Source organism: Artemia franciscana, chromosome 3 (assembly GCF_032884065.1).
Source record: "Artemia franciscana chromosome 3, ASM3288406v1, whole genome shotgun sequence".
NCBI lineage: Eukaryota > Metazoa > Arthropoda > Branchiopoda > Anostraca > Artemiidae > Artemia > Artemia franciscana.
In genome coordinates this window covers 3,919,700-3,931,968 of record NC_088865.1, presented here as the reverse complement: position 1 = coordinate 3,931,968, position 12,269 = coordinate 3,919,700, and the positions used below count along the sequence as shown (strand labels likewise).

The window sequence follows — 12,269 nt, the reverse complement described above, 5'->3', positions numbered from 1 at the left end:
AGTAAAAAAAAAAGATGTTGAAAATAAATAAAAACAAGCTTTTTGCAATTAATTTTTAAAATTAATTACAGAATCCCAAGATAATGGAATAAAATTAGGAATTATAACTGCAAAAACCAGATTTTTAAAACTTTTTTTTACTGACGCTAGACGGCACTATTTGTCATTATTTCAAAGACAAAAACATGAATCTATGCTCTTATTAGTTGTCATACTCTGTAATCGGAACCTCAGTGATTTAAAACAGGCCTGTATCATATACTTCATGGTCATTATAATTTAGTTGGAAAGGGTCAATATATTTTGTGGCAAAGGGGCCTTAAAATACTTGTCCTCAGGATCTGCAGGGATTATGTCCCTAGAATATTTTTACTTGATTGTCTGCGATAGAGTAAGTGAAATGCAGATGTCCAGAATATGTAGGGATATATTGAGGTATAGCAAGGGTAAAAGAATTAAATAGAACAGTACAGTTTGTTGTCATATGAGGTTTTCCCGAGCGGATTAAGTCTGTGACGAAATTGTAGTAGTGGGTAGAATTTATTGGAAGCTAGGCCCGAGTTTAAGGTATTTAATGACATTCAAGATACGAAGTGGTCTGAATTGAACTATATTTTAGTCTTGTCTGAGACTTTTTTTAATGAAAAAATTCATGGTGCCGAGGTGGTAACAAATTTGGACCTTATATGCAAAAAATCAGGTTTGTGCGTAGCTCAACCCTCGTTCAACTAAATACTTATCGAGCATAACCCAATTTGAACAACCCCCATTGAGTTCAACCCAATCTAACTTAACCCTAGTCAATTGAATTTTATGTGACTCAACTTCCATTCAACCTAACTGAAGCTGTTCGAGTAGTTGAATTTGAATTTGGGGTTATTTATATTAGGGTGGAATTGCACGGGGTTGATTTGAACGGGATTGAGTTGCATAGGAACCCAAATGGTAACAATTTACAGAAGGTTTCTCTCTAGAATTGTGTCTGTTATATTGTCTTTTAAAGGAATCAACTGCCCAATTGTCAGGAATAAGATTTCCCAGCAGACAATTCCAAATGAAGGTGAAGCACTTCAGAAAGCTTTTCTCAGAGTACCAAGTTCATAGTGTGTCCTTTTGTAGTTTATCCATACAGTGTCTTTGCATGTATGCTGTGCTGGTATCTGATTGGTCTTACATTTTGTCCTTGAGGCCGTATGCTGATTTCCCTTGAATGTTACCAGTGAGGTTTTCCATATTTGGTAATAGGGTTCTTGGAATTTGGTGGGATGAAACTAAAAACAAAGCCCTTACATATTCAGAGATGTTTTTGGGTTTGATACTCCTTTTGTAATAAACCCTTACTTTATAAGTGAATTTGTTTATAGCAAAATCTGTTAATTCTGCTTTTGAGAAAAGTCGTGTTCTATTAACCTTGGTTGAACCAGCACAATTTTCTTTATTGCAAATAAAGTGCAGTACCGATTTAAGTCTCATATCAGAAACACAATTATAATTGACATTATTATGTTGGGATTTTTTTTTATGTATGGGAACAAAACGGGAAAGAGTAGTTTAACGGAAGTTTGAGAATTCTCTAACATTTTTTCCTTCAAATAAAAAGGGCATAGAGAAACATCTAAATTGTCTTAACTACAAAAGTTAATATCAGTTCACGTCGGTTAGCAGTTTGCGCCGGAATGAGTTGACACCGAACTTGAGTACTACTACTAATGCATTAACAACTCAATGCAGCACCAAGTCGCCTGAGCACAACACAACTACGCACGGTCCTCCTCCATCCCAACCTATTCAAAGCGTTCTTCTTTACACCCTCCCAGGAAGTTCCCGTTTCTCTTAAATCTTTCCTTACGATGTACTCCCATCTCAACTGGGACGACCTGCTTTTCGTTGGCCCTAAAAAGTTGGCCGAAAAAGACAATTTTCGGCAAATCTGTCTTCCTTCTTAAGACTCCTGTTTGAGGTACGGTCAGTCAGTCGGGTATTCGAAGCAATCCATAGGCAATTTCTCCGGGAAACATGTAGCTAATCTTCCTCCGATTTTCGGAATCCGAATCGAAAATCCCTGATGGATTTCAGAAAAGGTTTCTGGTATAGTAATCAATAAAAAGAATAAAAGGTTCTCTAAAAAGTCCTGACTCACTTTAAAAATGAACCCAGTCCAATCTGGAGACTGACTCTGTGCTAAAACAAACTACTTCTTTACTTGGTGCAAAATTAAGCTAAATCTTGACTCGGTAAAAGAGAGCAAAGTCCCGGTTCCACTGAGGGGTCCCGCCCTGTGTTTTGATTCGTGTAAAAATGAGCTAAATTTTAAATGCTGCAAGAACAACTCAGTGCCAAACAAGCTGATTTCTTGACTCGATGTAGGAATGAGATAAGCTCAACCTGCAGAATCTTGGTGACTTGGTATTTTTTTTCCTAAGGAAGTCTTTTTTTCTAGACTTCTAAAGTATAAACAAGAAGGAAAACAAAAATATTTTAACTACCATAATGCACTGCTTAGGGATCTTTAGTGTAGAGCATTAATTGTATTATCAGCGACTACATCAAAAATTGTGCATCTCGTCTATAGGAAATCTTTCTGGAAAGGCTGTCTGAAAATCAGATATTATTTTTATTTAAATTTTTAGAATGTATTGGAATTTTGTATGCAAATAAAGCTTTGGAACTGAAGTTGGCTAACAGGACTTTAACTGCGCTCTGATTCTTTGGTGAGACGAAGGGGAGGCCAGAATATTTCCATTTGCTTATCTACAGGAAGGGGTTGTCATATCACAACCAAGCTTGATGGGAAACAAAATCTACAGTCCTTGCTGTGCCTTTGGGATCTGGGCATAAATTGGTCGCGACTGGGGATATTGGGGAGGTGGATCCTTAAATTCCTGTGGCCAGGAAATGTACCTCAAGAGATTCTCAGATCCGAGAGGGTGCTCACTTGGCGCGTGCCATGTGTGGTGGAAGTATGGGAAGTGTGGCGAAACTTTGGTGATTGTGGCAGAAACTGTGCCGAGGGATGTGGAACTGGGCAGCACACGTGATGTTCTGAGATGTACACCAGGTGGCAGAAAGTGGCTTGTGGGTCGGATCTTGGCCAAATTAGATGTTAATTATTTTTTATGTTAATTATTAACAAGATGCTAATTAGATGTTAAATAATTAGATGCTTGTATTCTAGTATATGCCTATTGGGATCTCACTTGGGAATTTGCTAGGTAACAGCGAAGACCAGACTAAATTTACAGTCAAGTGTATAAAGAAAATAGTTTCGTATAAAACTGTTTTATTGATAGTTTTAATTTTCTTGTTTTTTTTTCTTTGTAATATGAATGTTATCTTATTCGTTTTCTTTTTTTGCTGATCATTAGAAATGCGACTGGAGTATTCAATCAATTTTCTTCTACAACTTTCTATCTTTAATATTTCCTCTTTGCGTTATCCTCCTTATTATTTGTAATTTGTTAAGGATGCGCAGCTAAGAATTTAGTTGTGCCTTGTTGTTTCTGCTTTTCAGCACGAGTCACAGTTGTTGCAATACCTCACGGCCCCGTGCCAAATATTTTATCTGTTGTTCACTGAACGATTACGTGATTACTTGTTTTTTTTTTTTAGTTTTATTTTATGTGTCCGGTAAATGGAGTTTCAAAGAATAAAAACATATTGTATGTACATTTCACTAAATTACATAATAATGAATATATAAAAATAACAAGAAAAAATTTCAAGACAGGGTAAACTTTAGTTTGTAGGTATTTTGTTATCTAGGATAGTTGTTGAGCTAGGTAAATACATCATTCAGAAAAAGATCTATAGTCCAAGTTAGGGGTAAGAAAAGTTCCTTCTTCCACCCATTCCTGCTTGTGAGAATCTTTAAAACCTTACAGGTCAGTAAAGAGATGGGAAATGAGGTTGGAAAGCCTCTTTTCATTGCCATATATTATATATAGATCCATTTCTGAACATGTTGGTCGCTTAGCGAAAATTTGTCCATGATCAAGTATATTTCGTGACTTAGAGGGGGAAAGAGGTAATGACAGGCACTTGGACATCGCTTACCGGGCCCTAATTTGGGCAACGGGTCCAGTCACAAAAGTTTCTTTTGTTTAGCTTGATAACTTCCCAAGAACACGAATAAAAGAAACAGTAATTTATAAAGATATAATTTGTATTCTGCGAAATTACGCTGCGTTTTTGTCTTCTGTTTTGTCAAAATAATTACAATTTTATTCCAAATATAAGGTCTTTTCGTGTAATTCACTGTTAACATTGCAAATCCGAATTTTCGAGTGTTCTTGCGGTTCAAATTATTTATGGATTGGAAAGTTACAACTATTCTTCGATAGTAAGTTCTTTAATTTCAATCATGTTTATTCTCAGAATATTTATTTAGTTGTTAATCAAGCGAATATATTTGAAATTAATTCCACCATTATTTCAATTAAGAAAAAAAAAACTAAATTTGATTTCTCGCTCATGAAACCTTGTAATGAGTATAAAATCTTATGTATTAGGAACTCCAATTTTGTCAAAACTGTCTTATCTAGATTAAATTGCTTAAATACATATACCAACATAAAATAAAGAGAGATGGCTGTGCTATCATCTATAAGTAAAATTTTTTCTGTTGGAAATGGTTCTCTTTTCTTTTTGGGCCTCTACATGCTTTGTTTTTTTTTCTGTCCACCTTTTAATTTTAAATATTAGAGATAAATTTGTGCCTGGAATCGGTTGGCTTTGCACCTCTTCTTCCTGTCTACCTAACTCTCATGCCCTTTTCTCTCTTTCTTTCTGTTTCTATCTATTCTGATTTTTTTTACAGTTACCATGTAATTAATCAAACAGTCGTCATAGCCAATTCGAATTATTGAGATATCTTTCTAATTTTTATTTCTAGATGTTAGCGATGTTAAACATGTCGTGAATTACGACCTCCCAACAAATGTGGAAGATTATATACACAGAATCGGACGGACAGGTCGTGTGAATAACATAGGCACTGCCCACAGTTTTTTCACAGATGAAGATTCTGGACTCGCTCGGGACCTTGTCCCAGTGCTCAAAAAGGCAAACCAGGAAGTGCCTGAAGAACTCATAGAAATGATTCCTACCCGTGGTAGTGGAGGTACTTAAGATAAATTAATTCGTGTTTCTATGGCAGTCGATTTGTAGCTTCTTTTGTTTTAATGTCTACTTTCGAAAGAAACTATAATTTGAGCGTAAAAGTTTGCCTCGGGTTTTGTAGTTATTTATAAAAATCTACTGTATTTGTTCAAAAAGTGAAACAGTTTCGTTCTCTCACTTCACCCCTTTCTTGCTTTTTTTCTCTCTCTCTTTCTCTTTCTCTCTCTCTCTCTCTTTCTCTTTCTCTCTCTGTCCTACCCTTCTGCTTATTCGTAAACCTTTTCAATGAGGCAAAACAAAAATTATATATAGCAAAAAAGAAAAAAGAATAAATTAAAACTAAGACCTGGATAGGCGTACCTTGTTTACCTCTCATTTCCGTTGATTTTTGAATTAAAATGAAATAGTCGTTGGCATCAAGTCATTGCTAATTGTAGTAAAAGCCAAGACAAATGGTCCAATTGAGTGAGAGGTAATTCTGGCATTAATAGCCCCCCTTATTGGGATTGTATAAAAATGATGGTAGTTCATTTGTTAGTAGTTATGTCTATCTGTTATCCTATCTATTAACACTGAAACCAATGTATATGCATGCACATCAATATACACTGAGTTACAAATATAGTGACGCTTCTTAGAATAGAGGATTTATTGTTCTTTACTAAGTAGCCCCAGCTGGGATAAACCAGTTTTCTTAGTCGAAACACAGAGAAGAAATGAAAATTACCTTGTAATTGAATAAAAGGAACCTTTTACGTCGATTATCTTTTTGGTGTAATAATGTTGCCACCATTAGCTTTGGTAGCAGCATCAGCGAGTAAAAATAATTCAATGATGTTTACATGAGTTCGTTATTAAGGTAATGTCTACATCTAATTTTCTAATTTTCTGAAAGGCATCAATAACTTCAAAATGAGGTAATTACCTCTTTACAGGGAAACGTGAAATTGCCGAGGGTAAATGGTCGGCAGACATAGCATTTTCCTTCAGGTCTTACGAGTGTACGTGTGTGAACGGCGAGGTTACGTTATTTTTCGCGAAATATCTCATATTAAAAAACATGGACATTGAGATAAAACTATCTGACTAACCATCAATAAGCATGTTAAGTGAGATGGATGAACTTAAAGCTCTATATCAAGAATTCTTCTAAATCCAGATTAAACAAATTCAGGTTTGTTGAGTCAAACTCACAAACTTAAATGAGTCACAATGAAAGCGTTCAAAATAGGCGCTAATTTTGAAAAAAAATTATTTGTTACGAGTTCATGTAAAATACATCTGTATTGATGAAATACGGTGGTTTTTAGCTTGGAAGACGCTACGCTTGTTCGGCCATTAACGCTCTATGGTCTTAGCACTAGCACCATCAATATACTATACGAATATAGCAGCAAGAAATGAAGCAAGAGAATTTGACAAAATACGGCCGTATTGGTGAAATATGGATGTTTTCACCTCGAAAAGTGCTATGTCTATCCTTCCTTTTATGATGTTGAATTGCTGTACTAGCACCATAAATATATAGCACAAATATTTCTCAAAGAAATGAAGCAAGAGAAAGTTGACAAAATATGTCCGTATAGGCCAAATATGGGTTTTTTTAGCTAAAAAAATGCCTTGTCCATCGTTTTACGTGTATTATTGTTGCAAACTCTCCATTGCTTGAACTTTTATTGTACTCATAGGCATGAACAGACCTAAGTTGGGTCTAAGGGCCAAAAAAGTTTTTATTTTAATGGCTTTGGCACTTTTTGGGTTTTAATGTTTTCTGTACTTTTTGCTTCTGAAGTCATCGGAGAACCGGCCCTACTGTATACTGTATCGGATTAACGACCCTTAATGACTACTAAAGTGCTTATGTCGACCCTACAGTCTGTTACTATACTTGGGGTCGAGCTCTGGGTCCTGCGTTACCAGGCTGAGCCCAAACCTACTACGCCACCACATGTTTCATTGGAGAACCGACCTCCCATCCTTTTAATTTTGAAGGTTTTACTCCCTGGATTTTACATGTCACTCGGGCATCATATTTATTTTTTTTATTTATTTAAGAATTAACGACGCTTCTTGACTACTATAGTCCCTGCAGTATGACATTTGAATATTTAGCCCAGCTTGGTATTTCGCCACTAATATTGACACGACACATGCCAAGCACAAGACTTCCTTTTTCCTGCAACATTTAACATAACTTCTAGATTACTTCCCAGACAATTCTGAGAACAGTGTCCCTGTGTGTTATGGTTAAGTGTAAAAAATCCTCCCCGGCGGGGAATCGAACCCCGGTCTCCCGCGTGACAGGCGGGGATACTGACCACTATACTACCGAGGACTTATTAGACATCTTTCATAAATTTATAGATAATTTGTCATTTCTCTAAGTTAAAGATGCATAGGCTATCCACTATTTACGACTTCTAACGCTCTTTCCGAATTTGCTTATCAATACTACACAAATATGCCCCGCTCCACTAATGGAACTTCGTGTTATCTCGGAAAGGGTTTAGGTTAGGAAAATGAAATTTTCAGGGATGGGTCTACAGGCTAAAGTATGTCCCGGGAAGGTATTTTGAAGTACCTACCTCCACTCCTTCTCCCTCTAGAGGGTCTTGACCTTCGATGACCTTTAAAAATATGTGTGTCATAAAAGTGAAACCTTGCAAAATAGATCTTCTGCTTAATTGAAGTACAACAAAATTGTTTTCCGCTTCATAGCTTTGCTCAATTCCATTTTATAAGGTTTTAAATATCTGCAAATACATTGCCTAAATTTTGAAGAAAAAAAAATATCGATATGGCTCAGAATTCTACTCTAATAACAGGAATTGCATTTCCAGAACTAAAGGCAGAGAAAAAGCAACTAGTAACTGAAAATCAAGGTAAAATGTTGTTTTGTCAAAATTTCAATAGGTCAATTGACTAATTCAATATTGAAATTGAAAATTTCAATAGACCTGTCATGTAGGCAAATTTCAGGGCTCTATAGAGGGAGAAGGAGTGGAGGTGGGTACTTTAAAATACCTTCCCGGGACATACTTTAGCCTGTAGACCTCTCCCTGAAAGTTTCATTTTTCCTAACCTAAACCCTTTCGGAGATAGCAAGAAGTCAATTGACTAGAATTTTACCGAACTGGGCTTTATCTGGCACACGATCTAAATGCTGGTAAGAAAACAGCAATAAAAATAATGTAAACCCACAAAATCAGTAAACTTATAGCCTATATAAGTTATAGACAAGAGTTATATCGAATCCCATTTGGGGAGGGGGTATGTTCTTCTTTTAGCTAGCTAATTAATCAAGAAAAGGAAAAACTTGCCTAAGTATTTTCGGCTTTATGATACCTGAAAATCACACAACAATAACGCAATTACAACAACAAACATTTTTACTTTGTTCTTATCAAAGGATCTGTTTCAAATTAATTTTACATATGTTTTCACTTTAATTGAACCCCCGCCTCCCCCTAATCCCGGGGCGTGAATGTTAATTTTTTTTCTTTGTATTCTTGGTTTTTAATTTCTTCTTATCTGCAGTAGTTAATATGCTTTATTTTTAGGACCCAGAAAATGGGGATCCAATAAACGAAACGACGGTTTCTACAAGAAGACATCATCATTTGGTCACAAATATAAGGACTATTCCCGAAGGAGGGATGACTATTCTCCACAGGGCTACCATAGATATAATCAAAATCGTGGTTCCAACTGGGGAGATAGAAACTATAACGAAGACGGTATGTGTAGGCTTGCGTAGTCTATTAGCTATTGACACTTTATTCTAGTTGAGAAACTAGTGTTGGACCCACCTATATTTTAGATTGATAAAATTGGTAGTTTTTGGTATACCTTGTTTACTTTCTAACTATATTGGGGTATTTAACTATATACTAAAGATATTCAACATGTTGTTTTTGTCACATCTGAAAATCATCTCTTAAATTTCCTTAGCTAAGCTATTCTTAAGGGGGAGAATCAGCAGGGGGAATTGAAATTAGGAGGATCAGAGTTTAATTGAACATACATTTCCGTCGGTTGGGGGAATTCATGAAAATATAGGTTATGGGGAAGGAGTTTTTTTGCGATTTACGTGGTTGAAAATACCTTACTAACGTATTTTTATACTGCTTCTTTTCTTGCAGTCAGATACTGAATCATCACCTCTAAGTCCTACTGCAACCGATCTTTGGTCATCTAAATTATTATCATTGATATCAGGAAAAATAATTCAATATTTAAATAATTAAATCAGTCCTAACACTGTTTCTATTTGTCTTCATTATTTTATTAAAATTGTATTTTCTTTTTTCTTTTTCTGTTATGAAATACACAGACGTCTTGGTCTAAGCTTTTATTTATTGGTAGTTATTAATCCAAGGCTAACTTTTTTATTTTTTTAAAATTTTGTCTTTTCTTATACTCTGAGGTAAGTTCTTACTAAGATATATAACCTCTAACCTTCGATACTTTAAATCCGGTAGTTATCGAATAATGTTCGTTCATTCGGCCGTAAATGAAACAAAATGCCAAAAATAGACTGATTATTGTGGCACTATCCTTTTCGTTGCTGAAAACTGAGGCCAGAATTGAACTTGAATCTAGGGAGGGGAAAAGAAATAGGGAGGGTAATGCTTAAGTCAATTCTTGTAAATTTAGGACTTCTCTCCTTTCCCCCCTGCGCAGGAAATATTGGTTGATCTTTCAATTCATGCTGATTTTCAGAAATGAAATTTTTCAGAAATGAGAAGGGCACTGTCTTGCCTCCCACCCTTCCTTAACGCTTATTATAAACACAATCCTTCAAATGACTGGAGGTTAAGACATGATTTTACCTGCGTCTCTTATAGATGGTCTTTTTGGGAGCATTGCTAAATCGTTCTACTGTTTTCAACGGGAAAAGGAGTTAAGTGTAAGAAATTATTGATGTTACCGTGATTAACTCAAGAGCAGAATTATTTTTAATATATAGAGTTGTTTTAGGTTAGGTATTTAATATAATGCGTTCTGGGTGGCCTGGTTTCCATAATTCTCTGTTGTAGTTTCCATAATTTTTTTTTTACTAAAGTATTATATTTTCATCAGAGTTTGTTATATTTCATTATGATTAACCTAACTTCACTTCTTGAATGTGGTCGCTATAATACATAAGTACCGTAAATTTAAACTTATGGTAAATGCTAACTTATAGTAAGCCATTTCTCTATCTAGCTGGCCTCCTGAGACTTGTTTCTTCACATTTAGCTCGATTGTTCTTACAATTCATTATTCTGAACAGTTTTAATTCTGAACAGTGTTTTAGATGCCTTAGGTAATCTGGCAGTTAGAAATGTATTTTTTTTTTTTTTTTACTATATTTAACTTATTCTGGTCCTTTGAGATTTGCAGGAACACTAAAAATTTCATTATCTTTAAATCTACGACTTTTAAATTAAATTTTTTGGGGAAAAGTTCATTTTATCTTTGACAGTCTCTTTTTAGTTCAATGCTCCTTCCTTTTCTTATTTTCTAATTCTCTTTCTCGAAAAAAAAAAATAATAAAAGCGAAGTTGCCAAGTCCTGGCCGAGTGGGTTGGTGCGCTGGATTCGGGATCCTTCGTCTGAGAGGACGCGGGTTCGAATCCCTGTGTACCCAATTCTTCAGTTTGGGACGGGGGTCAGTGGTGTGACTCTATAAGCTTAGCCAGAGTCGACCCAGCTCTAAATGGGTACCTGGAGGAATCTGGGGAAGGTAAACAGGAAGGGTGTGCGAAAGCACAGGATGGCTGGCCCCCAACCCCCCATTGCACTTCCTGGCTGAAGGGCCAAGAAACGGAGATCAGCACCGCCGGTACGGACTGTAAAGTCTAATGCCGTATCCTTTACCTTTACCTTACCAAGTCCTTCAAAATTGAGCTTATTTCACTAATGACTTAAAATTGGTGCTAAATCCTTTTCAACATTGCCATTTCTCCAGATCCAGAAATACAAAATAAACTAGGAAAAAATAGTTGTTTTGGTAGTTTTGTTTTGATGAAATTTTTTTTTTGTAATCATTTTTTTTTCTAAATGGATGTTAAACTTTAGTTATTAGTTAATGTAGTTGTTTAGGGGTATGTTGGTAAGTATTTAAACGGATGGTATTAATTAGTTTTAACTTAATATTCGTTGTAGAGGAAATTTAACCCTTCATTTTCATTCTTAAGATCTGCATAAACGCCAGAAAAATCCTGTGTTGTAAAGGTTCAAAATTACTCTGAAGCTATGTGTTATTTGATTTCCACTATTTCTCTTGTCTTGTTTCTGTTAATACTCCTTTTCACAATTCAGCCTTTTCTAATTTTTGGAGTTATTTGCAAAAGAAACAGGTATCGAAAAAGAAACCCTTGCCATTGGCTGCGGCTAAATTTTTATACGATTGGCTCGGTCGACACTTAATAAGCATACAATTGTCGTATCCTTACGATGTTTACTTCAAAATAACTAGAAATTCTGTTTTTTTTAAGTGCCCTTCTTTTTTCCAGATTGATCGGTTATGAAGTGGAAGACCAAGGAAGAATAAGGTGATCTCTTGCATCCGTTTTTGTTCTAAACTTGTTTCTAGGTTTATTAAAAAAAAAAGAAAATATTGTATTAGTCTATGCGTTTCTAATGATAGAGTAGGTTGAATAATTTATGAAAATTTATCCACAAAATTGTAAGAAAGTGATACTTTTTTCTATGTGCTTTCATTATTCGAAGTTACACTTTCATCTGGTTAAGCATCGCTTCAAATTGAACTTCTGGTCAATTTTCTCTGCACATGTTTTGTATGTTATTACATAATTAATGCTACTATTAATGTTAATACTAATTAATAATGTTATTTTAGTTAGTTAATGTTATCAGTTAATATAAGGCGTTTTAATTAGGTCTCAACAGAGTACAACAATTTTGATATCATACGATAGTTGAGATGTTTTATCAATTTCTGAATTTGGCTTTACATTTTTTTAGATTGAGAAATACGTTAAAAACATGCAAAAATTGGTAGATTTTTCAATTTTTTAAGGAAGTTTAGACGATTCTCTTAGCAAAAGTCTCAGTAATGCCATAATTCTGACTTGTCGATTTGTGGATTTGAAACTAAGTATAACAGTGTCATGTCGTTACAATGCAAACTACAGCAATAGGCT

The 12,269-nt window shown here is 35.1% G+C and overlaps 1 protein-coding gene and 1 non-coding gene across 2 annotated transcripts in view; one reads left to right on the top strand and one right to left on the bottom strand.

Moving 5' to 3' along the window:
* LOC136024772 (probable ATP-dependent RNA helicase DDX5) overlaps positions 1 to 11,721 on the top strand; it is a 45,684-nt gene extending 33,963 nt beyond the window's left edge. The window contains exons 9-11 of the mRNA XM_065700227.1: positions 4,892 to 5,119; positions 8,679 to 8,855; positions 11,619 to 11,721. Of these exons, the coding sequence (XP_065556299.1) occupies positions 4,892 to 5,119; positions 8,679 to 8,855; positions 11,619 to 11,623 (410 nt within the window). The 3' untranslated portion in view covers positions 11,624 to 11,721. The remainder of the gene's footprint in view (positions 1 to 4,891; positions 5,120 to 8,678; positions 8,856 to 11,618) is intronic.
* On the bottom strand, positions 7,382 to 7,453 carry Trnad-guc (transfer RNA aspartic acid (anticodon GUC)). The gene has a single exon. It is a non-coding gene; the product is annotated as a tRNA-Asp (tRNA).
* Positions 11,722 to 12,269: the final 548 nt, after the last annotated feature.